The sequence below is a fragment of the Trachurus japonicus genome, chromosome 17 (assembly GCF_045865225.1).
Source record: "Trachurus japonicus isolate A0001 chromosome 17, Traja_1.0".
In the NCBI taxonomy this organism is placed as follows: domain Eukaryota; kingdom Metazoa; phylum Chordata; class Actinopteri; order Carangiformes; family Carangidae; genus Trachurus; species Trachurus japonicus.
In genome coordinates this window covers 2536895-2562386 of record NC_140923.1, presented here as the reverse complement: position 1 = coordinate 2562386, position 25492 = coordinate 2536895, and the positions used below count along the sequence as shown (strand labels likewise).

General features: G+C 45.2%; 2 protein-coding genes across 2 annotated transcripts in view; both read right to left on the bottom strand.

Moving 5' to 3' along the window:
* The window catches only part of dhx9 (DEAH (Asp-Glu-Ala-His) box helicase 9), a 44057-nt gene extending 36519 nt beyond the window's left edge, over nucleotides 1-7538 (bottom strand). Inside the window, exons 1-6 of the mRNA XM_085805154.1 lie at nucleotides 7327-7538; nucleotides 5776-5915; nucleotides 4689-4829; nucleotides 3000-3147; nucleotides 1269-1513; nucleotides 179-327 (exon numbers count right to left, since the gene is read on the bottom strand). Coding sequence (XP_085661280.1) covers nucleotides 179-327; nucleotides 1269-1513; nucleotides 3000-3147; nucleotides 4689-4829; nucleotides 5776-5886 — 794 coding nt within the window. The 5' untranslated portion in view covers nucleotides 5887-5915; nucleotides 7327-7538. The remainder of the gene's footprint in view (nucleotides 1-178; nucleotides 328-1268; nucleotides 1514-2999; nucleotides 3148-4688; nucleotides 4830-5775; nucleotides 5916-7326) is intronic.
* Nucleotides 7539-15317: 7779 nt separating this feature from the next.
* Nucleotides 15318-25492, bottom strand: part of LOC146969721 (NACHT, LRR and PYD domains-containing protein 3-like) — a 264684-nt gene continuing 254509 nt past the window's right edge. Inside the window, exons 10-12 of the mRNA XM_085804885.1 lie at nucleotides 17045-17221; nucleotides 16184-16357; nucleotides 15318-15793 (exon numbers count right to left, since the gene is read on the bottom strand). Of these exons, the coding sequence (XP_085661011.1) occupies nucleotides 15616-15793; nucleotides 16184-16357; nucleotides 17045-17221 (529 nt within the window). The 3' untranslated portion in view covers nucleotides 15318-15615. The remainder of the gene's footprint in view (nucleotides 15794-16183; nucleotides 16358-17044; nucleotides 17222-25492) is intronic.

Here is a 25492-nt window from a genome sequence, read left to right as displayed (position 1 = left end):
TTTTGTTCGCATACTGTATACATACATACTACATTTTGGCCAAATCAGTACGTACTAACAGTATAGTATGCGGTTTCGAATACAGCCACTGAATATTCTAACAGTTGGTCTGAGTGTGACGACGACATCATCAGTAGTGAATAACAGCTAACGGGTTTGAGTGGGTTCTGGTCCAGACCTGTTGTGGTCCGGTCCCACTTGGCTGTATTTATACTCAGCGCTGGTTTTCTCCTTCTGGAAGAACTGGTTCAGACGGGCCTTGGCGTTCTCCAGGGTCCAGTTGCCGTGGAGACTGGCGTTCAGGTCCACCTCCTCCGACTCCAGCGTCTGCAGAGAGAGACAAAGTCCGTCGTTAACTCCCGATCCCTGAATCCAGTCTATTTACACGTTTTAACCCTTTAACCCTCGAGGCCAGAGTGTCTTATGGAGGTTGTCTGATGGTGTTTATGGCTCTTCAACAAGTAGAAACAGTCACATTTCCCCTTTAGACAATGTTGTTAACATAAAGCAGCTGAAACCAGTGGAAAGCTCAGTCATGTGACCGTGTAGTAGTCCGTTAAAGCCTAACGTTAGCTTTACACTTCTGGATGTCGCATTAAAGGACAATTCCAGGCCAATTCAACTGGGGGCTGTATTTTCCTACATTTTAGGTCTAGTGGGGCGGATTAGCTGAACAATCGTTCACTTTGTGATAAAAGCATGAAATTTGGTGGATGGGTTGGTGAATATGTTTCAGACAAATCTGGATATTGGGCCACCTCAAAAGCGCCCCCTAGTGGCCGTGGCAGCCATTTGTTATGCGAATAAATGAATGATGAATAAAAACTGCCCTTTTAATAATACCAACTATGTATTATAGTGTCATAATTATTGGAAAAAGTGTGTTCATTTGTCTTTGTATGATGTCTGGTTTAGGAGTTATGAAAATTGGCCTTTTCACCATTCGTGCAGACATAAATTCAAAATGGCCACCGAAAAAACCCCTATGGGACATTAGTTGACCCGGGCAACAAGCAAAAATCTTAAGTAGACATCTTAAGGGTCCTTAATGTTGTGCTTCTGTCACAAAATAAACAATTCTTGTGATTTATTGAGCTAATCCGCCCCACAGGGGATGCACATTGTGGGGGGGGCGCTACCCACACGTTTAGCCCCGTTGCTCATTCCATGAATGCACGATCCTTACAAGCTGTACCTCGTTGTAAAGGTGACGAATCAGGCTTTCCAACAATATACAATACATCACCAGTTGGTGAGATTTGTCTCACCGCCTGAGCTTCCTGTTCATCTCTCTTGGCGTAGTACTCCTTCAGGTTGGCTCCTCGCTCCCACGGTGCTCCTCCTCCTCCTCCTGCTCCTGCTCCTCCTCCTCCCCACCCAGAGCCTCCTCCTCCTCCTCCTGCTCCTCCTCCCCACCCTCCTCTTCCTCCTCCTCCTCCTCCTCCTCCTCCTCCTCCTCCAGAGTAACCCAGTCCAGTGACTCCTGGCACCGGTCCACTGGCACCGTCCACACCTGGCAAACACAACCAACACAGAGAGATAAAGGGTTAAATTCAGTATTTCATCACCGAGGCTGCGCTCGTTTTCTTTTTGGTTTGTCACTTTCCTTTTCCTTTTTTAATTTATTTTATTATTAGGTTAAAGTATTACATTTACAGGAGAAGTGAGAAACCAAAGAGGAAATCTCCACTACATCCAAACATTACTCGGTATGAAAAACAACAAAGATTTCAAACTTTAGACATTTAGAAATCATTAAAAACACGAACCCCCATCTTTCTTTTTAGTTCAGTTGTGTAAATAGATGTATATTTGTTTCAGTTTGGTTTATTTGAAAAGGGACGATGCACATTAATAAACATTTGTTTAAAAAAAACACATGTAAATGTACCCGAATTAGCTTAAAAAGCTAAAAGTTTTTATCGTTGGTCCTTCTGCCAGATTGAACAATGCAACCTTTAAAAAGTTTGATAATTGGATGTTGGGTGTGGTCTTGTTTCTTTTTTATTGGCTTCTTTGGTGTATATGTGACCCGTTCTATCAAAATGAGTCGGAAGTCGCAATGTTCTATTTTTAGATAATCAGCTGATAACGTGGAAAACCCATAGAAACTCAAAAAAAAAATTTGCCCTAATTTCAAAGCAATGACATTCAAAAACAATCTCCCAAAGTTTCACAGTCCAGATAATTGAGAAAAGGCACGAAAATGATGATTAAAGTTGACCTGCAACTTAAACCCTCTGAAGATGAGCGTTGCATCGGTGCAAAACATGAAATATCTTCTGAACCGTTCATGATAGAGACGAGCTGTAAACTGCATCTGAATCGCGGGATTCTCCGCTTTCCGACGGTCATTGAATGTTGCATCTATGACGAGAAGGGACGGGTACAGAAACAGATGCTAAACCGAGTAGCATCGACGCTAACAGAGTGTAGTAATGACGCTAACAGAGTGTAGCATCGATGCTAAACCGAGTAGCATCGACACAACGCTTGCACATGTTTTACAAAACATCAACAAAACATGACAACTTCTGAACCGTTTATGATAGAGACGAGCTGTAAAAAGCATCTGAATTGTGAGATTCCCTGCTTTCCGGGGGTCATTGAATGGTCTCTATGACAACAAGGGACCGTATAGGGTGCGTGTAATCACGTGGTACAGGAACAGATGCCAGAGTCACTGGCAAAAACTTTAACTACAATTTTCTCAGGTTTTAGAACAGAATAAGAGAGTAGGAGATCGTAAATGTATGACTTTGACTAGGGTATCATTTTAAAGCTTATTTTCTAATCTTTCCATTGATACCAAAATCTCAACTTTGAAATTTGGGTCACTGTGACCATTTTGATGGATCAGGTAACTATTCAGGTCACAGACGACTATTTGTCACAGTAAACTGTTTGAAGTCTAGAAGAGCCTTTTTATCTGACGGTTCATATCCGTATATGTGCAGCATGACCGAGGATCTGCTTTACTTCCTGTTTGTCGTCGTTACCTTCCTCACTCTTCACCACCAGGTGGGGGGGCAGCGGCCCGCTGGAGGGGAGGTTACCGAACCCCCCACCACCTCCTCCTGGTCCTCCTGCTCCTCCTCCTCCTGCTCCTCCTGCTCCGTTGGGTCCGTCACAGTCCGGAGCGCTCACCTGGAGACACATGAGACAGAGTGAGCTGCTGAGGCGTTCGCTGCCCTCGGTAAATCTCAGCGTCGTGTTGAGTTAAAGTCGGTGTAAAGTGAAACTAGATGTGTTTTCTGAGTCACATCACAGATTATTAACCGTCCAATCAAATGCCATCGAACGACATCTGTAACGGACGATACCGAGTGTCACATCGGACCGAGCAGCTACGGGTTCGAGTCCCACACTGAGCAGCAAAGGGACAGTAAATACAGTCTGAGAGAAGAGCTGGAGCGTCAGAAGAAGAGGAGAAGAGGAGAAGAAAGAGGTGGAAGAGGAAGAAGACAAAGAAGAAGAGGAGGAAAAAGAAGAGAAGAGCAGAATGAGGAAGAAGAAGACGGAAAAGAGGAGGAAGAGAAAGAAGAAGCAGAGGAAGAAGAAAAGAAGGAGAGAAAGAAGAAGAGAATGAGAAAGAGGAAGAAGAAAAAGAGAAGGAGTGTCGCTACCCGATTTGTGACAATACTGGTCTGCGCATGTGCAGACCGGCCGCCATCTTGGACAGCTGCCTACGGCATCTCCACTTGGACAAACTTCATTAGGGCGCTGCCCGATTTGCGTACAATCGCAAGTCTGCTCAATAGGGGTGTCACGATTTCGATTTTTTATCGAAATCGATCGAAATTACGTCACGATCTCGAGCATTGAAGTCAAAAAGAGGATCAACGATGGGGGCATGTTACCTTTATATTGTAAATAAATTATTTAAATGTGACCATTAGTGCCTAATGTGATACATTATGGAAATTGCATCACTTATATGTATCCCATCTTTTGAAATAAGATTTACTGTACAAAATTTGATGAATAAAACCAATGATCGTAGACTAGACTAGTCTGAAAATAGCATAGGCGTCTGTGCTGTAAGAAAAAGAAAAAAAATCGAGAATCGAATCGAATCGAGGATTTGGAGAATCGTGACACCCCTACTGCTCAAAGTTCTGTACATTTAAAATACGGTACTGTGAAAATGATTTTTAAAAAAATAAATAAATAAACGCCGTCTTAAGACAGCCGTGTTGTGGTAGTTGTGATTGTTTGTGGTTGTCATGGTGATGAGGCCGGCGAGAACAGACCAGAGTAAACACTAAAAGTCTCTACCTCTGTTCCTGTTTTCTGAGCATCAAGATCCAAACCACCACAACCAACCCTCAGTTTACATTACTAATAAAGTTTTTTTGTTTTTTTTTAATAAAAAGATAAACCGTCTCTGGCGACGCACACAGGGCAGTGATCCTAAGTCAATTCAACTAAGTTTGTCCAAGTGGAGTTGCCGTACGTAGCCGCCACAAATCGGGCAGCGATGCAAATCGGGTAGTGACAAGGAGGAAGAATGAGAGAAAGATAAAGAGGAGGAAGAAGAGGAGGAGAGGGAGAAGAAGAGAGGAAGAAGAGGGAAAAAAGAAGAGGAGCAAGAAGAGGTGTCGGGGGGATCTGTAGAGATCAGTCTGGTCACAACAACGTGTTTTCTTCCCTCCTCACAGACTGTAAGGAGGAGGAGCGTCTCTGACCCCGACAGCTGGAACCTCGGCAGCGTTCATCTCTCCCACCCGGACCAGGTAGTTCACAAAGTCCCTCGCCGCGTTGGACTGAGCGTCCTTCTTGTTGGTGGAGTTCCCCATCCCGATGTAGTTGAAGCTGTCCACTCGCACCTGGAGGGAGGAGAGGAGGAGAGGAGGTCAGGAGAGGAGAGGAGAGGAGGGGAGGGGAGGAGAGGAGATTTTTTTTTATTTTTAAACCCAACCTTTATTATCAGTCCATCTTTTGTCACAAAACTCTATTAAATTCAAGCACAAAATTCCGACAGAGAAAACCAGGACAGGGAGGAGAGGAGAGGAGAGGAGAGGAGAGGAGAGGAGAGGAGAGGAGAGGAGAGGAGAGGAGAGGAGAGGAGAAAAGAGGAGAGGAGAGGAGAGGAGAGGAGAGGAGAAAAGAGGAGAGGAGAGGAGGAGAGGAGAGGAGAGGAGAAAAGAGGAGAGGAGAGGAGAGGAGAAAAGAGGAGAGGAGAGGAGAGGAGGAGAGGAGAGGAGAAAAGAGGAGAGGAGAGGAGAGGAGAGGAGGAGAGGAGAGGAGAAAAGAGGAGAGGAGAGGAAAGGAGAGAGGAGGGGAGGAGGGGAAAGGAGAGGAGAGGAGAGGAGGAGAGGAGAAGAGAGGAGAGGAGAGGAGAGGAGAGGAGAGGAGAGGAGAAAAGAGGAGAGGAGAGGAGAGGAGAGGAGAGGAGAAAAGAGGAGAGGAGAGGAGAGGAGAGGAGAGGAGGGGAGGGGAGGGGAGAGGAGAGGAGAGGAGAGGAGAGGAGAGGAGAGGAGAGGAGAGGAGAGGAGAGGAGAGGAGAGGAGAAAGAGGAGAGGAGAGGAGAGGAGAGGAGGAGGAGAGGAGAAAAGAGGAGAGGAGAGGAGAAAAGAGGAGAGGAGGAGAGGAGAAGAGAAAAGAGGAGAGGAGAGGAGAGGAGAGGAGAGGAGGAGAGGAGAGGAGAAAAGAGGAGAGGAGAGGAGAGGAGAGGAGAGGAGAGGAGAAAAGAGGAGAGGAGAGGAGGGGAAAGGAGAGGAAAAGAGGAGCGTTCAGGGTCAGAGGTCAGGGAGAGAGAGAGCGAGCACCGACCTCACACAGGAACTTCTGTCTGTTCTTGTTCCCTGCAGCTCTGATGTCATAGTTGGGCGTCAGCTTCTTCTTCCCACACCAGGCGTACAGGAAGTTCTTGACGTCGGCCATGTTGGGCTGACGGGCGGGGGAGGGGCCTCCTGTCCACACACACACACACACACACACGATGATTGATCTCTCCTCATCACTATAATCACCAATATTAGTTTGGGGCTGAGCCATAACGGCCTCAAACCAGTATCATGATATATTGAGCAGCAGGAACGGGGTCGTTGTACAGCGGCGGCAGAAACACGGTGTTGCATTGGAAAAGTGAAGTAAAGTCCAGGTTAATATATGCATTTATTTGGTAGCTACACCGGTCACTACTTCATTTATGAAGTGAAGTAAAGTCCAGGTTAATTGTCCTGTATACAGTCAGGTGTGTCACGTTTTATGAAAAATACTGGTTACACCACTTAGGCCTAACATTGGGTTGCTTCATGTCATTGACCCATATCCTATTTTTAGGTATGTGTTTGAGTAAAATTAACTTAATTTCTTGTCAATCAACTACCGACAACATTTCTCCCAAAAGTGAATTAAACATATTGTCATTTAGAGCTTTTATTGGCTAATGACTAAACTTGTCTAAATAACAAAAAATATCAAGTCTTTTCAGACCTTGAATAAATAATAATGCAAAGAAAACATGTTCATATTTATTCCTAAACAACACAGCAAGAATATTTTAACTCAGGAAGAGTTTATGAATCAGTTTATGTGGCATAATGTCCATGTTTAATCCAGCAGTGGTTTTTATTTTATAATCTTCATATAAAACCAGATGTGGTTCAGGTGACGACCTCATCAGATAGATAGATAGATAGATAGATAGATAGATAGATAGATAGATAGATAGATAGATAGATAGATAGATAGATAGATAGATAGATAGGTCTCAGAGTCTCAGTAAGGAGAATGAGTTGTGTTTGTGTTGGTGTTTAAAAAAGAAAAGAGAAGAATGACTGTCATACATGTAGAGAAGCTTTTAGAGAGCTGTATAATTGAAATTGTAGTGTTTTAAGCCTTTAAAGCGTTTTGAGTGGAAGTCAGTGGCTCACACATTTCTCTGTTTAGTTTAAAAGGCATGTGGAAGAGTTGAAGGAAAATTGCATCATGATTATCAATTAAAATCCACCCCAGAATACACAACCTGGTCGGAATTTACGCCAAATTTTACATCAACACGGTCAAAGTTATGCAAAAACACACAACAACAAATGAGTGAATTAAAACAGATGAAGTTCTAACAGAGACACGGTGCAGCAGCAGCAGGTTAGCTCGGCAGCTAACAGGTTAGCTCGGCACTAGCTAGCAGCAAACAGACATTTATTTAACTAATTAACCCGGAGTTAGACTGAGGGACATGCATAGATAGATAGTATATAGTATTTATAACTGTTATTATCTATGAAGAACATGAAGCTGATCTCAGTTCAGTTCATATTAACACAATGGACGCGCTGGCTATGCTAACGTTAGCTTCCTGCTAACCTGCAGACTTACCGCCGTTAACAACCAGCTGTGATCCGAACTGATCCGAACCGAACCGAACTGATCCGAACCGAACCGGAATGATCCGAACTCACAGCACCAGAGGACGAGTCGTTGTCCGCTCACAGCCCCAGCAGCAGGACGTTAAACCCGGTCCAGACCTCACAACCGACCCGCTGGTTTGTTGTCGTCCGGTGTCTGTGGTGTGTGTGTGAATCACCGCCGGTTCGAAACCTTCGAAACCCGCTGCTGCTGCCGCCACAGCGCCACCAGCAGGACGGGAGGAGGAACTACACCCTGATACTGATACTAGTAGGGTGGATTCAGGTATATTGGGACGTCTGATTTGGGACAGATAGTGAAGTTAGTTTTAAGTTGGATATTTGACAGACATTCGCTCCTTCTCAATACATTAAAAATTCATAGAAAATATAAGATATGTTCAAATGCAATAAAAACAGGTGTGTGTCATAGACAGGGGCGCCACTAGGGATTTTGGGCCCCATTAAAAGAATCTTTACAGGGCCCCCAACACAGCGGTGAAATTTTTTGATGCTATTTTACATACAATTATGCATTTAAATGGTATTTTTGACTATCAGTCTGCTGTACACACCACAGATTTTCTCTTCTGTTCTTACTGCACGTCTTCTATCTAATTTTTAAAAAGGGTTTATGCTTTTTAAACCATATATTTTGTAAGAATTAGTATCATGTGTGTATCTTCTCCTCTTTAGGAAATATTTGAGTTGCAGCATCGCTGTGGTCCATTTGATTGACATGATTGCAGCTGATCCAGTCGGACTGAACCATTTTACATAAATGTGGGGGGGTGGGGGGGGGGGGTTGAAAGTTGAAAGGACATTGAAAATAAAACATTTGTGATTATATGTTAGTTAATAACTTAGTGTCATTATTTTTTCTGTATTATCATTTCATCATCATTAGGGGCCTCTCTGGGCCCCCCTGAATCATGGGCCCCTAGAATCCATCTCCTTTACCCCCCCTTTTCGGCACCCCAGGTCATAGAGGAGGCTTAGCTCTACCATCCTGTGTGTAATGACCAGTCCCTTTTGTTAGTCACTACTGGATGCTGATTGCTTGTTTTGACTTGTGCTAAGAGCAATAAACCAAACGAAACTTCCGTTGCACTTGAAATAATGATCGGGATTTAATGAAGCCACATACTATCACTTTTCCCCCTATTTACATAAAGTACACAGACAACAAACGCTCTCGCACAGTCGAAAACTGTTTGCTCCTCCACTGATAATCAGCAACACCTGGGCCACTGCTGCTGAGTAAACTCAAGTAACCTGCCTGACCCCGCCACATCCGGTTCAGGTCAGTTAAACCACAAAGGAAATACTTCCGCCTAGCGGTTCGGTAGTGCAAAAACTAAAACATGGCTCCTACACTGTGTTGATTTTGAGCCAACAGGTCACATTAATTTTTTATATATTTTATACAGTAAATATGAGCGTTAGAGCTCAATAACTCCCAGGTCATGTGACCTGTTGGCTCAAAATCAACACAGGATGGTAGAGCTAAGCCTCCTCTATGACACACACCTGTTTTTATTGCATTTGAACACATCTTATATTTTCTATGAATTTTTCATGTATTGAGAAGGAGCGAATGTCTGTCAAATATCCAACTTAAACCTAACTTCACTGCAGTGCTTCCACAGGGTTCCTACAGCTTAAGCCAACTTAAATTTAAGACTTTTTAAGACGTTTTTAAGGCCGCTTGAAATTAAATTTAAGACCGACTTCACATTAAAAACAAATGCAAAGAAAACAAAAAAAAACATCACCACATCTACATAGGGTTAGGGACAATTTGACCATGTGATCCAAGGTAAAGTGACTGCTATATGAATGATTGGGGGGGGGGGGGGGGGGGGGGGTTTTGGGAGCTGGTGGCGGTGAGAGATTTAGCGTTGACGGCCGCCACTAACTTCTCTATGTCAGAATGTTACCAATTATTTTGAGATTTGAGACTAATTACAACCATAAAATACCACTTATCATGTGTTAACATTTTTAAGATCTTTGAAAAATTGATTTAAGACATTTTAATGCCAATTAAGGCCTTGTTTTTAGATTAATGAATTCAATGCCTTTTAAGACTTTTTAAGGATCAGTAAGAATCCTGTTCCACTTGCCTTGAATGGGCGATGGCAAAGTTAAAGGTGCTGATACAATCCTTTGGATGTCTACATTAAAAGTCACATTAAATAGCTATCAAACAGGACGCTGACCCCAACTATCAGGAGGTAAGCAAAATGGCATGTGCTTTTGTTGGAATTTAATATAAGGCTATTACATTTGTATGACTAATTTACTGTAGGTATGAAAGTTATATTAAGATGTGTGATGCATTGGTGTACTAAAATAAATAAACATTGGTTTGTGAGGATGTTTACATTTTCTTAATTTGGACATTTTCTTGCTGTCCCAAATTACCAATAGTGGTATGGTAATTTGGGACAGCATGTTCAGGTTATTTGGGACAGTGTTTCTGGGTTTATATTGAAATATTTCAATAGTGTAGTCATATCTTACATGCTTAAAAGTGAGAAATTCTTACACATAGCAGGTACCTTTGCAAACAAGTACCTTTGTACATTTCAGAATATCAAATCAGCGGTTAATGTGGAATATGTGAAGTGACGTTCAAAAATAGGTCAGATTGTTTTATCTCTTATTATGTCATGAGTTATCTTTATTTTATATATTTATATTTAACAAAATATAAAAATGAATGTATTTTTAAAAACATGCTTGCTTCTCCTGAGGTCAATAGTCTGCTCACAATATGTTTTAGGCTATTAAATCTGCTGTTTGTTGAAATAATTCGTATATTTGGTTGATTTGGTTACAAATCACGAGATTATAAACAATACACAACATAAAAATAATAGGCTATAGGCCTAATATACATAAATAAGCAATCTATTCATGTCTTTTTTTAATGTAATTGCAGCTCCATGCAAAATCCCATTGCACAAGCCTGTGTCCCAAATTACCAAACCTACTGTCCCAATTTACCAAACATCCATCCATCCATCCATTTTCATCCGCTTGATCCGGAGTCGGGTCGCGGGGGCAGCAGTCGGAGCAGGGATCCCCAGACTTCCCTCTCCCCGGACACTTCCTCCAGCTCTTCCGGGGGGACCCCAAGGCGTTCCCAGGCCAGCCGAGTGACGTAGTCACTCCAGCGTGTCCTGGGTCTTCCTCGGGGTCTCCTCCCGGTGGGACATGCCCGGAACCCCTCACGAGGGAGGCGTCCAGGGGGCATCCTATACAGGTGCCCGAGCCACCTCAGCTGGCTCCTCTCGATGTGGAGGAGCAGCGGCTCTACTCCGAGCTCCTCCCGGGTGACAGAGCTCCTCACCCTATCTCTAAGGGAGCGCCCCGCCACCCTGCGGAGGAAACTCATTTCGGCCGCTTGTATCCGGGATCCCGTTCTTTCGGTCATGACCCAGAGTTCATGACCATAGGTGAGGGTGGGAACGTAGATCGACCGGTAAATCGAGAGCTTTGCCTTTCGGCTCAGCTCCTTCTTCACCACGACGGACCGATACAATGACCGCATTACTGCGGCCGCCGCACCGATCCGCCTGTCGATCTCGCGCTCCGTTCTCCCCTCACTCGTGAACAAGACCCCAAGATACTTAAACTCCTCCACCTGAGGCAGGAACTCTCCCCCGACCTGGAGGGGGCAAGCCACCTTTTTCCGGTCGAGAACCATGGCCTCGGACTTAGAGGTGCTGATTCTCATCCGAGCTGCTTCACACTCGGCTGCAAACCGCCCCAGTGCATGCTGAAGGTCCTGGCTCGAGGGAGCCAACAAGACCACATCATCTGCAAAAAGCAGAGATGAAATCAAGTGGCTCCCGAACCGTACCCCCTCCGGCCCCACGGCTGCACCTAGAAATTCTGTCCATAAAAATAATGAACAGAACCGGTGACAAAGGGCAGCCCTGCCGGAGTCCAACACGCACCGGGAACAGGTCTGACTTACTGCCGCCATGCGAACCAAGCTCCTGCTCCGGTCATACAGGGACCGTACAGCCCTCAGCAGAGGGCCTCCGACCCCATACTCTCGGAGCACCTCCCACAGGATGCCACGTGGGACACGGTCGAAAGCCTTCTCCAAGTCCACAAAACACATGTGGACTGGTTGGGCAAACTCCCATGCACCCTCGAGCACCCTGCGGAGGGTGTAGAGCTGGTCCAGCGTTCCACGGCCAGGACGAAAACCGCATTGTTCCTCCTGAATCCGAGGTTCGACTATCGGCCGAATTCTCCTCTCCAGCACCCTGGAATAGACTTTCCCCGGGAGGCTGAGGAGTGTGATCCCCCGGTAGTTGGAACACACCCTCCGGTCCCCCTTTTTGAAGAGAGGGACCACCAACCCGGTCTGCCAGTCCAGAGGCACTGTCCCCGACTGCCACGCGATGCTGCAGAGGCGTGTCAGCCACGACAGCCCCACAACATCCAGAGACTTGAGGTACTCAGGGCGGATCTCATCCACCCCCGGTGCCTTGCCACTGAGGAGCTTCCGGATTACCTCAGTGACTTCAGCTTGGGTGATGAATGAATCAACCTCTGAATCCTCAGCCTCTGCTTCCTCGACGGAAGGCGTGTCAGTGGGATTGAGGAGATCCTCGAAGTATTCCTTCCACCGTCCGACGATATCCCCAGTCGAGGTCAACAGCTCCTCTCCTCCACTGTAAACAGTGTTGGCGGGGGAAGCAGTGCTCCGCCAACACCAAACAAGTTGCAAAAAAATAGTTTTGTGTCAAAACCTTTAAAATAGAGGGCTGTGCTCTCACAAAATAATTTTAGCACATAATTGTTTCACATAAAGAACGCAGACACCTAGAGGAATCCAGACATATCTCATTTGTTGGGTCATTTATTAATCTTGATGACAAAAAATGGCTCAGAAAATGAATTTACAAAAATTGTCCCAATATACCTGAATTCACCCTACCACAGATACTCTACTCTGACTCTACTACAGTCTTGCTAAATGTTTTCTTTCACCGAAGCGGGAGAGGCACAGGAATTTTCTTTGTTCTTTGTTTGCTCGCCTTTTGGTTAAATAAACCACGATTTTTGTTGCAACTGGACATTTGTTTGGACATTTAGTCAGGTGCAAATATGACTTGAAAATGACACCTTTCTAGTGGTCAAATTTTGGTAAACTTTTAGTATGTTATTAAGGTCATCTAATACTATAAAAAACAGCTGAGAAACCTTTTGTTAGAATTTTTTTAGGGTTAGGTGTTTTTTTTTCATATATGCACCCGCCTAATTATGTTTTTCCCATCCGAGTAGCTACACCCCCTCTCCGCCCACACAGGGGAAGGTTTAAGGGGGAGAGCAGGGTCGAAAGTAACATTTTTCAAATAAATGTCATTTAAAAAGATAGTATTACAGAGAGAGATCTTTTTTGTTGTGATCACCATCTCATATGTGTTCTCTATCAATACCAGGTGTTATTTTGTAAAAATGTGAAACAACGTCGGTGTAATTTGACTTTGAAGAGAAGCTGTGCTTTGTTACTTTCGTCCCTTATGGCAGGGACGAAAGTAACAGGGGGGTGGGTCAAAAGTAACACCACAATATAAACTGGACTTCTTTTTATTTTTCTTGTTTTTATTTGAAATGTCTGACAATGCTCTTGTCAATATGTGATTACAAACATATTGTGACCTTTATCTTATTTAAAAATATATTAAATTTAATTAAATTTAATTTTTAGAACGAACGATCAATGACGCTCATTTGGATTTTTTTTAACGTTTGTAGATCGCTTATTAGCATGCTGATTTTCTCTAAATTCCTGCTATTTTCTCTAAATTACAGTGTGAATTGGTGTTAAATAAAATGTATTAACTTTTTTTTTTACTACACTACACCTTGGGACTCGGCCAGAACAGATCTCTGTTGCCCTCCTGCTGACAGCCTGTTGTCCTGGTCCACTATGACTGGACCATAGTGATCCACTGGTCATGCCCTCCCCCTGCACTTCTCCACTTTATACCGTCACATTGTTTACGTTGTGTGTTTTAATCCCTCCCGTAGCACAGTGACCGATTTTTTTAATTTATTTATTTTTTGCACAGAATTGCTCATTGTTAATGTGTAGAGGGACGGAAGTAACAGGCCGTTACTTTCGTCCCTCCAGCGACTCCCGACACTCAAACCTGAGCTGCTTCTATACTGAAAAACTCTGACAAGTCAAACTGTAGGATGTGTTAGAGGACTAATTAATGTGTCTAACCATCATAATTATAACACCTGAAACGGTAAACACAGCTGATCACCCCAAAAAGTTAACACTCAAACGAATTTACTTTTCATCACTGAAAAGAGGTTCTTGAGTGTAACTCGGTCAAAGTCAGACATATTCTTAAAGCAGAAGTAAGCGATATTTTTGTGTTAATATAAGTCTTAAATAGTTGTATCTTCCGACAGCAATCACTTCTATAGAGTGTTTGGACTGAAACACGGGTCTGTCAGTCCCTCTGCTCTGCTCTGAGCCCAGGAGAAAAATTTTCTCGTATCCTACAAGTTTTATCCAATGAGGAGAGAGAACGGCATAAAGGGGCAGTCCTCTCTGTGTGTGCAGCCAAGGGATGCGCCTGAATGTGGTGACGTAGGGACGTGGACCAATAGATCCATGACGAGGGCGGGGGCTGCTAACTCCATCGGCTGACAAGACGTTATGGTGCGTTCAAGGCAACTCGTAACTCGTGTTTTTCCGACCTGTGAAGTCGTACCAGTTCGATCTGGTACGAGTTCACGGGTCAGAAGTTACGAGTGGCCGTTATAGTGACTTTCACAGGTAAAACAGGTCGGAGAAACACGAGTGGGTTGCCTGGAACGCTACAAAATCGTAAGTCGTGACTTGAAGCTGTAATTTACGGTTTCAAAAGCCTGCCTGGAACGCAGCATTAGCCAAAACCACCGGATCGCTTACTTCTGCTTTAAGATTTTTTGCAGTTCTGTTAGGTCCTGCATGATATACATGCTGATCAAGTTAGACATGTCAGACTGGTATGGGCTCGGAGAAAATCGCTTTGTTACTTTCGTCCTCCGTTACTTTGGACCCTGCTCTCCCCCCAGAATGGTAAAGCCAGGAACCATCCCCTACACGCTCTACCACGAGAGGTGTTTGTTTGTTTATTAAGTAATGAGATGGAGGTGGGGATGAAGGAGAGTTTAAAACCCTTTAGCACCTCCCTGATGGCAGCAGCTGGTACTCCTGGAAGAGGACGTGTGAACATAAACACGGTCCTATCGTCCTAAATCTCCAGTACAATAGTCAAATACATTGTGAATATTTCCCCATGTGTTTCAAATTCAAATTCCATTAAATTCAGTTTGTGGAAAGTTATTCAGTTGAAGAATAATCAAAAGTTACCTTTATTTACTTATCGCTGTTATGGTTTAAAAATCTGGTGCAAAAATATAAAGTCAGAACTGAGCTGTTTTCAGACACTTCACACATCAAACTACCAACTGTCATCACATGTTATAGCTGCAGTTTTCATCCAGTGCAGTAACGTGAACAAAAACCTTTGCACATGTGAAGTTTCCTGACATCAGTCATGTGACACAGACTCCACCAGTATCAAAACAAGGAAGTGGGAGCTGCTGACTCGGCTCTGTGATGGAAACCACTGTCATGAAGAACCTCATGTTCCTCCTGGACAAGAACATGAAGAACACCAGACTTCAACCGTCTGAGTCCAACTCGTCTTCACACTCAGAGCCATGGTTCTGTCCTGTAGAGAAGAAGAAGGAGAAGGTTCAGGTGTGTTAATAAGGACAGAAATAAAGCAGTGGTTCCTAATCCTTCATGTTACAGGTGAAACTTCCTGTACCTGAGGGACGAGAGCTTCTGATTGGCTGTTGACGTTTGATAGAGAAACTTGTATTGATCATGTATTGACTAAAATCAGCTGCTGGATCAGTTGAGTCAAGCAGAACAAGAACAGCTGATGGTTCATATTGATTCCAGGTGAACATGGAGTTCTAGAGACTCTCAGGTGAGTGACAGGTGAAGCTCATTGTTCCTGTTTGACTCAACACCTTTACCTGTGACTGGATCACTGATGACTGACACATTGAAGCTGCTGCAGCGTTTTCTGTGTCTGTGATGTCATGTATGATGTCACATGTGATGTCACATCCTGACAGGTTCACCTGCTGAACTTTACACTTTACATTTTATTTCACTCCCACAGTCATCAGCTGTGGAAACAGCTACAGATCAGACTCACTTCAGAGTCTCCAGTCGAAAGTCTGGACTCTTCACAAGATCACGAAGCTGCTGCCGATCTGAAGAGCTCAGGTTGTTGTTTCTCAGGTCCAGGTGTCTCAGGTGGGAGGGGTTGGACTTCAGAGCTGAGACCAGAGAAGAACAGCTGATCTCTGACAACCTGCAGAACCTCAATCTGAATAAAGAATAAAAGAAGAAGAACTGATGATTGAGCCGATGTGTCCTGGTTGCTCTGTCTTGCTCTCTTTCACCCCTATACACACACACACACACACACACACACACACACACACACACACACACACACACACACACACACACACACACACACACCTGAAGTGATCAGATTATTGATTATTGGTGACTATGTAGTGAAATGATCTGAAAGTGAAGAGTCATTGTCAGTGTGAGAGAAGAACAAGTGGAAACATGAGACAACAACTATTTCAAACGTCCTTCATTCATCACATCAAAGTCAATGATTCAAGTTCTGAGTGAAGATCAATCAGGTTCAGTTGTGGATCAAAGATCTCAGATCTACAACAGTAACAGTCAGTGAACTGACCTCAGAGTCTCCAGTCTACAGTCTGGACTCTCCAGAAAACCACTCAGAGCCTTCACTCCTGAATCCTGCAGGTTGTTGTTGGTCAGGTCCAGTTCTCTCAGGTGGGAGGGGTTGGACTTCAGAGCTGAGCCCAGAGAAGAGCAGCTGATCTCTGACAAACCGCAGTGCCACAATCTGAATGAAGAATAAAAGCAGTGAGTTGAGGACAAAGCTCCTTGTTGACAGCGTTCAGTGTCTCATCATCTGTTCAGAGCTGAAGAAGCTTCAGAAAGAACAAGTTTAGAAAATCAAAGTCCAACAGCCGAAGCAACAGGAAGCAGGTTAAACAGTCACATAGAGAGAAAACAGCTCATTAATATTCATGAGAAGCTGCTGCTGACTCCGCCTCTTCACCTGTCAGCTCCACCTGTGGCTCCATCCAGACAAACTCATGTTGAGCAGCCACATCGATCAGAGGTTTACTGACCACGCTCAACATGTGAGGCTCAACGCTGTTGCTATGACAACAAACATGTGAGGCTGAATGCTGTTGCTATGACAACAAACATATGAGGCTGAAGCTCAGAGACAGAAAAACCTTCTGACTGACTTCACAGACTGAACCTGCTCCAACTTCTTCACAGAGCTGAAACCAGCACACACACACACACACACACACACCTGCTTATTATGGGATGTTGTCTGACACATCACATGTGTTTCTGTAGTTGACTGGACGAGAAGCAGAGAAGAAGAAAACAGCCGTCACCATGACGACCCTCAGTGTGGATCAGTAGAACATCAGCCTCATGTCTGCAGCTCAGTGTCAACACAACTTTCACATCACATTCATCTGAGCACAGAAATAAAACAGAGTCTGACCTCAGAGTCTCCAGTCTACAGTCTGGACTCTCCAGAAAACCACTCAGATCCTTCACTCCTGAATCCTGCAGCTTGTTGTTGTTGCTCAGGTCCAGGTGTCTCAGGTGGGAGGGGTTGGACTTCAGAGCTGAGCCCAGAGAAGAACAGCTGATCTCTGACAAACCACAGCTCTTCAATCTGAATAAAGAATAAAAGCAGTGAGTTGAGGACAAAGCTCCTTGTTGACAGCGTTGATGACCTTGTTGTCATGTGACCATGAGCTGAAGCTTCCTTCCTGTGGAGCCCAGTGTTGATGTTCCTGAGCCTCAGTGTCTCCACAGTGGGATCATCAAACCAACACTGTTCTCTTAGCTACAGGACTTTAACCTGACCTCTCACTCTGGGAAGCTGCTTTGACCTTTGACCCTGAACCAAGCAAAGAGGGAAAACTCAGATCTACATCACATCTGCTGAGCTTCAGCTACAGTGGCTGATCCAGCTGTTCTGTTAGCAGCTTCATCTGAGAGCAGCTCATCATCATCATCATCATCATCACCATCATCATCATCATCATCATCATCATCATCATCACGCTGATTTCTGAGTGACCTCTGACCCTTCACCTTCTACCAGCTGCAGTAACATGGAGTCACAATCAGTCGCTGCTTCAAACTGAACTTCACACATTTGAACTGAACAGAGACAAAACTCCAACAGGTCCAGTCAGTGAACTCACCTCAGAGTCTCCAGTCGACAGTTTGGACTCTCCAGTCCAGCACACAGAACCTTCACTGATGAGTCACTCAGTTTGTTCGATCTCAGGTCCAGTTCTGTCAGGTGGGAGGGGTTGGACTTCAGAGCTGAGGCCACGACTTCACAGTGACTCTCTGAGAGTCGACACTCAGCAAGTCTGTGAAGAGAGAAAATATGAAACGTGTCAGAATGAAATGAGATGAAAGCTGCAGTAAAAACACAGTTGATGCATCTGATGACAGGACGAGATGATGTGATGAAGATCTGAGCTTCAGCTCATCTCCTCTCAGTTTGATCTTCACTCTCACAGCTGCAGCTTCAGTCTGAGGCTTTGGGTCGTGTCGTGTCGTGTCGTGTCGTGTCGTGTCGTGTTGTGTTGTGTCGTGCTAATCGCTGATCAGTTTTGGCTGCAGGTCCAAACTGAGTCTGGTCTCTCTTCCACCAGGTGGAGGCGGAGCTACACTACAGGTGATCGTTCATGCTGATCTACCAGTCACATATTCTTATTGTGGATCAGCTGATCGTGATCTCAGTGCAGCAGCTGTGGGTTTGAATCATTGATCTCTGATTTCAATCATTGATCTCCGATCAGACTGACTGAACCAATACAACAGCAGGAGAAGTTAATAATAATTAGGGCTGTCAATAGATTTTTAAAAAATTAACTAATCAATCTCACAATTTTCTGTAATAAATCGCGATTATAATCGCAATTTTAATAATAAACATAATATGTTGATAGTTCATCTGAAAGTGTAAATCACACTATCTATCGTTTCACTGTTTATTTCACACCAATTCAATTCATTTATCAACTAATAAACTGCATTTGTCCTCTTACGACTTGAGCTTATAACGGAAATTTATTCATGCATTATCATCAAATTAGTATAAAATAAACACAAAAAAGTATATTTAAATTCAAAGACTATTTTAATGGCTTTCTTTAAACTTTAAACACAGTTTCTCTCCTGTGAAGAACAAATTTGGCACAAAAAACGCTACTTGCTTATATCCTCCAACAGAAATAATAACAAAATCCAGGCCGACATGTGTTCAAGTGCAGGTTGAATATCAAAACCATCAAGACCACTCCAGACCACTTATGCACATGTTTTTGCTTTTTTCCTACCAAGCTGTGCTGCGGACGTGCACGAAAAAACAACCACATCACTGAATTTCCCTCTGAAAATGAAATTGAATAGCTATAGACCGACCGGTTCATTGTTTTATTTATTGGTCTGTAGGTGGTGATTTGTCTACATCTCCATGGCAACGCTGCTCTTCTGTCCAATTCACACATGAAGCTTCACTTTTCATTCAAACAAACTAATCAACAACTAAACAAACATTCAATAACTAATCTAGAAAGAATGAAAGCAGCCGGCGGTGAGCCTCTAAAGACCTGCGGTTGAGTTAATCGGCTCTCTGTCTCACCCCGGGGACGACGCTGTTACCTGGCCAACCAGCTCCGCAGACCGGGCTGTTGCCTAGGTGATGCTCCGCTACAGTCGCTGCTGGTGGAGCGTCACTGCTCCAAGAACGTCGTCGGAGCAACTTCATCGTCATGTGGATAAACTAACCAGATATTGGTCATCTAAACGGTTACTTACTCACATGAAAAAATATTAAAACTGAATTAAGTGAAGAATAACAGCGCTACAGCGTGTACATGCTTTGACTGCACACGTAACGGGTCAGCCACAAACAAAACAACATTAATTGCGTACATTCTTGTCCATGTTTTTTAAACCTGTCACCTGAGTCAGTGTGGGCGGAGTCTGAAGATGACATCACCAGAGGACACCAATCACACTTCACACAGCTGCCTCTGAGACACTAAAGCTGGGGACACACTACACGATTTTACCCAGGATTCACAGTCGGCTCTAGTTGTGGACAGTCGGCCTGTCGAGTCGGAGCAGAAATCTGTTAGTGTGTGATGGGGAACAGACGCGACCCGACTTCAGTCGCAGCAATTCAAACATGTTTGATTTTGTTGAGCCGATTGTGGACGCAGTCGGGTAGTGAGTACTGGTTACTGACCCAACCGCAAACACGTCGCCCACAGCCAATGAAAAAGAGGAGGTGGGACAAATGAAACAGCATCTGAGCTCAACATCAACTCCTCCACAACTTGATGAATATGTGTCTTTTTTCTTTTTAATGGATTTCTCACAGCAGCAACAACGAGCCGTATATCGTCCATGTTTGCTTACACTTTGTTAAATGAATTGACATGGTTGCCTAGCAACATCATTTGGTGGTGGTGGTGGGGGGGTAATTCTGGCTAACAGGCTGGTGGTTAGTCGCTGTATGATGTTGGCAGGAGGCTAATAAAGTGTGTCACAAGTTAACTCAACTAAACGCATCTGTGGAAATATTACACACTCTTAAACTGTAAACCGAGAGCTTGTTGCCAGAGTTTGGTGCGTTCAGGTGTCTTCTGTTGGTTTGACAAATCGTGTCGTCTGTGCTCCCTCATCTGGTGAAGTCATTAAGTGTGTGATCACCGGTCGTCATAAAAATCTGCTAAAGCCAGGCGGTTAGTGAGAACTTCAGGTCTTTTCTAAATTGTCAACAACTGTGAAAATCGTGTAGTGTGTCCCCAATCTAAAGGGTTAAATCTATGGCTCATGAACACCTGGAAACACTGAGGTGGAAGATCTGAATAAAACCGAAAGGTCAGTTGAAAAAACAAATCATAATAACTTTGTGATTATTTAGCAATATCACAGCAAGCTGAAAAATCCCCATGTTGGAGCTCACAGCTTTTACTACACCTCCAGAAAAAAATACAACTGAGACTTGACTGATCAATAATTATATTGATCATGTCTGGACTCACCCAGCCTTCCTGCAGTTCCTCACAGCTGGGAGCAGTCTTCGTTGTCCCTCTGGTGATGTCTTGTACTTCTTTAAGTCCAACTGGTCCAGAACCTGCTCTGACATCTGCAGCATGTAGGCCAGAGCTGAACACTGGATCTCAGAGAGTTCCTTCTCTGATCTGTTCTCTGACTCCAGGAACTGTTGGATCTGCTGATGAACTGACTGGTCCTTCATCTCCGTCAGACAGTGGAAGATGTTGATGCTTCTGTCAGGAGAGATTTTATCACTCTTCATCTCCTTCAGGTTGTTGATGGTTCTCTGGATGGTTTCTGGACTGTTGTCTGTCTGACCCAGCAGACCTCCTAACAGCCTCTGGTTGGACTCCAGAGAGAGGCCATGAAGGAAGCGAACAAACAGGTCCAGGTGACCGTTTTTATTTTTGAGGGATTTCTGCATGGCTCCCTGCAGGAACTCATCCAGGGTTGAAGCATTACCTTGTTTTCCCAGGAACTTCTTGAGGACCTGTGTGTTCCTGTTGGTGAAACAGTGGAACATGTAGACTGCAGCCAGAAACTCCTGAACACTCAGATGAACAAAGCAGTAGACTGTTTTCTGGAAGATCACACTCTCTCTTTTGAAGATCTCAGTACAGAGTCCTGAGTTCACCAAGGCCTCTGTGACATCCAGACCACACTGCTCCAGGTCTTCTTGGTAGAACATGATGTTTCCTTCCTCCAGCTGTTCAAACGCCAGCCTCCCCAGCTTCAGAAGAACTTCCCTGTCGGCCTCCATCAGCTCCTGTGGACTCGTCTCATGTCCTTCACCGTACTTGTTCTTCTTCCTCTTTGTCTGGACCAGCAGGAAGTGTGAGAACAGGTCAGTCGTGGTCTTGGGCAGCTCTCCTCTCTGGTCTGTGGTCAACATGTGCTCCAGAACTGTAGCACTGATCCAGCAGAAGACTGGGACTTGACACATGATGTGGAGGGTCCTGGACGTCTGGATGTGTGAGATGATTCTTCTGGACAGATCTTCATCACTGGACCTCTTCCTGAAGTACTCCTCCATCTGGGCGTCAGTGAAGCCTCGGACCTCTGTTACCCTGTCGACACATGTGGGAGGGATCTGATTGGCCGCTGCAGGTCTGGAGGTGATCCAGACCAGAGCCGAGGGAAGCAGATTCCCCTGGATGAGGTTTGTCAGCAGCACGTTGACTGATGACGTCTGTGTGACATCAGACACAACCTCCCTGTTGTTGAAGTCCAGTGACAGTCGGCTTTCATCCAGGCCGTCAAAGATGAAGAGAAGTTTACAGACAGCCAGCTGCTCTGCTGTGACCTTCTGTAATGTTGGATGGAAAACATGGAGCAGCCTGAGAAGACTCAACCGCTGATCTCTGATCAGGTTCAGCTCCCTGAACGAAAGCAGAACCAGCAGACTGACATCTTGGTTCTCCAAGCCCTCGGCCCAGTCCAGAGTGAACTTCTGCACAGAGAAGGTTTTTCCAACGCCAGCGACGCCGTTGGTCAGAACCACTCTGATGGGTCTCTGTTGGACAGGTGAGACCGTAGAGACGTCCTCTCTCTGTTGGACAGGTGAGACCGTAGAGACGTCCTCTCTCTGTTGGACAGGTGAGACCGTAGAGACGTCCTCTCTCTGTTGGACAGGTGAGACCGTAGAGACGTCCTCTCTCCGTTGGACAGGTGAGACCGTAGAGACGTCCTCTCTCCGTTGGACAGGTGAGACCGTAGAGACGTCCTCTCTCCGTTGGACAGGTGAGACCGTAGAGACGTCCTCTCTCCGGTGGACAGGTGAGACCGTAGAGACGTCCTCTGTCTCTTGGACAGGTAAGTCTTTAAAGATGTCGTTGCACCTGATTGGAGTGTCATGGAGGGTCTTCTTCTTGGACGTTGTCTCCAGCTGTCTCACCTCATGTTGGGTATTAACCTCTTCACTCTGTCCCTCTGTGATGTAGAGCTCAGTGTAGATCCTGTTGAGGAGGGTTCCACTTCCTGTTCCACTTCCTGTTCCCTCAGTTCCTTCAGTGACACGTTCACATCTGCTCCTCAGACTGATCTTATGTTGATCTAAAACCTCCTGCAGACCACGATCTGCTGAGAGAGAAGAGACAGAGTCAGACTGAAGACAGAGAGTCTGACAATCTGATCAGATTATTTTCATCAGCTACAGAAAAACTACAGACAACAAAGAGAAGGTTTGAATCATCATCTTAAATGTCAGTGCTGTGTGATGGAACAATGACTCTGGAGAAAACAACAAATGACCACATCAGCAGACAGATGTTCAGTCTCACTTTGTCCACAGCTGCTCTGATTGGCTGTCTGCAGCTCACCTCTGGTTCTGGGTCTTTTTCCACACTGGGGACAGGAGGGGGGTCCTGAAGAACCAGACTGGTCCCAGTCTGAGGTGAAGCACTGTCTGCAGAACCAGTGTCCACAGCTGGTGGAGACTGGATCCTTCAGGACGTCCTGACAGAGACCACAGCTGGACAGCTGCTGGTCCACAGAGACACCACTCCTCTTCCTCCTGTCAAGACATTTCTGGATCAACAACATGTCACAGTCTCAGCTCCACTGGCTGCTGTTGCTGCAGCAACGTCCACTGACTGAGGCTGAAGACACAGGAACATGAGGACGCTGTGCTTCATCTGACAGAAGTGTTGGAGAGGAGAAGACTGTCCACGGTCTGGAAGACACTGACTCTCCTGCAGACCCTCTCCACAACGTACTGATCAGCCACAGCAGCTCCTTCAGCAATAGACTGATATACCCACACCGCACTACAGAGACACTCAGGAAATACTCCCTGCCTGTTGCTACCAGCTGTCTGTTTTACTTTATTCTGGTGTGTGTGTGTGTGTGTGTGTGTGTGTGTGTGTGTGTGTGTGTGAGAGAGAGAGAGAGAGAGAGTGTGCGTGTGAGTGTGCATGTTTCTGTCTATGAGGTTTGCTGTGAACCTTCAGAGTCTGATGGATCTGGTTCCTGGTTTCTCTCTGTTTCCTTCACATGAGTCTAATGACTGAATCATCTTCAGCTCAGTTTACAGTAGAAACTGTCTCTTACCGTGATTCTGAAGGTCCAGGTCCAGGTCCAGGTCCAGGTCCAGGTCCAGGTCCAGGTCCAGGTCTGAACCGAAGAGGTTCATCTTTGGACCAGTCACTCTCCACAGACTGACAGATGGATCCAGGTCCAGGTCCAGGTCCAGGTCCAGGTCCAGGTCCAGGTCCAGGTCCAGGTCCAAGTCTGAACCAAAGAGGTTCATCTTTGGACCAGTTACTCTCCACAGACTGACAGATGGATCCAGGTCCAAGTCCAGGTCCAGGTCTGAACCAAAGAGGTTCATCTTTGGACCAGTTACTATTCACAGACTCACAGATGGATCCAGGTCCAAGTCCAGGTCCAGGTCCAGGTCCAGGTCTGAACCAAAGAGGTTCATCTTTGGACCAGTTACTGTTCACAGACTCACAGATGGATCCAGGTCCAAGTCCAGGTCCAGGTCCAGGTCCAGGTCTGAACCAAAGAGGTTCATCTTTGGACCAGTTACTATTCACAGACTCACAGATGGATCCAGGTCCAGGTCCAGGTCCAGGTCCAGGTCCAGGTCCAGGTCTGAACCAAAGAGGTTCATCTTTGGACCAGTTACTGTTCACAGACTCACAGATGGATCCAGGTCCAGTTCCAGGTCCAGGTCCAGGTCCAGGTCTGAACCAAAGAGGATCATCTTTGGACCAGTCACTGTTCACAGACTCACAGATGGATCCAGGTCCAGGTCCAGGTCCAGGTCTGAACCAAAGAGGTTCATGTATGGACCGGTCACTCTTCATGGAGAGACAGATGGATCCAGGTCCAGGTCCAGGTCCAGGTCCAGGTCCAGGTCCAGGTCCAGGTCCAGGTCCAGGTCCAGGTCCAGGTCCAGGTCCAGGTCTGAACCAAAGAGGTTCATCTTTGGACCAGTTACTATTCACAGACTCACAGATGGATCCAGGTCCAGGTCCAGGTCCAGGTCCAGGTCCAGGTCCAGGTCTGAACCAAAGAGGTTCATCTTTGGACCAGTTACTGTTCACAGACTCACAGATGGATCCAGGTCCAGGTCCAGGACTGTAGTCTAGAGGATCTCCTTTGGACCGGTCCCTCTTCATGGACTGACAGATGGATCCTGGAGACCCTGCTCCGTCCTCCTCTTCCTCCACATTAACACTCATCTTCAGGACTTCAGTCGGTCTGAGAGGGAAACCAGAAACACACACAGTCTGATCACCAGTCACACCCAGATACACTGAGGACAAACTATCATCACTATACACTGCACTTGGTGTGTGTAGCGAGATTAAGTATCTGGGGCATATTATTGCTAATGACTTGTCCGATGACAAATATATGTACAGGCAGCGTCGTAAGCTCTATGCACAAGCAAACATGCTGTGTCGTAAGTTTAGCATGTGCTCTGTATCTGTAAAGATCTCACTTTTTAAAGTGTATTGCACACCCTTGTACACGGCCCACCTGTGGTGTCGCTATAAACAAGGTAGGTAGTAGGTATAAGAAAGCTCATAGTGGCTTATAATGACAGCATGAGGCTACTGTTGAGAGTCTCAAGAAGCTCCAGTGTAAGCCATATGTTTGTCAGTGTCGGGGTTCCCACCTGCTCTGCTGTTCTGTGCAATCTGATGCACAGATTTATGTGTAGGGCGTCTGAATCAGAAAATGACCTTATTGCTGTTTTTGTACGCAGTTCTGTCAGATTTTGGTCCAGACTGTGGAATCATTTTAGAACATGTTTGTTTGTAGGCCTACACTGAATAGTGGGGAAGGCTCTGTACTTTGTATTTTGTATTTTTCTTTTTTACTCGTATTCTGTCTCTTTTTATTG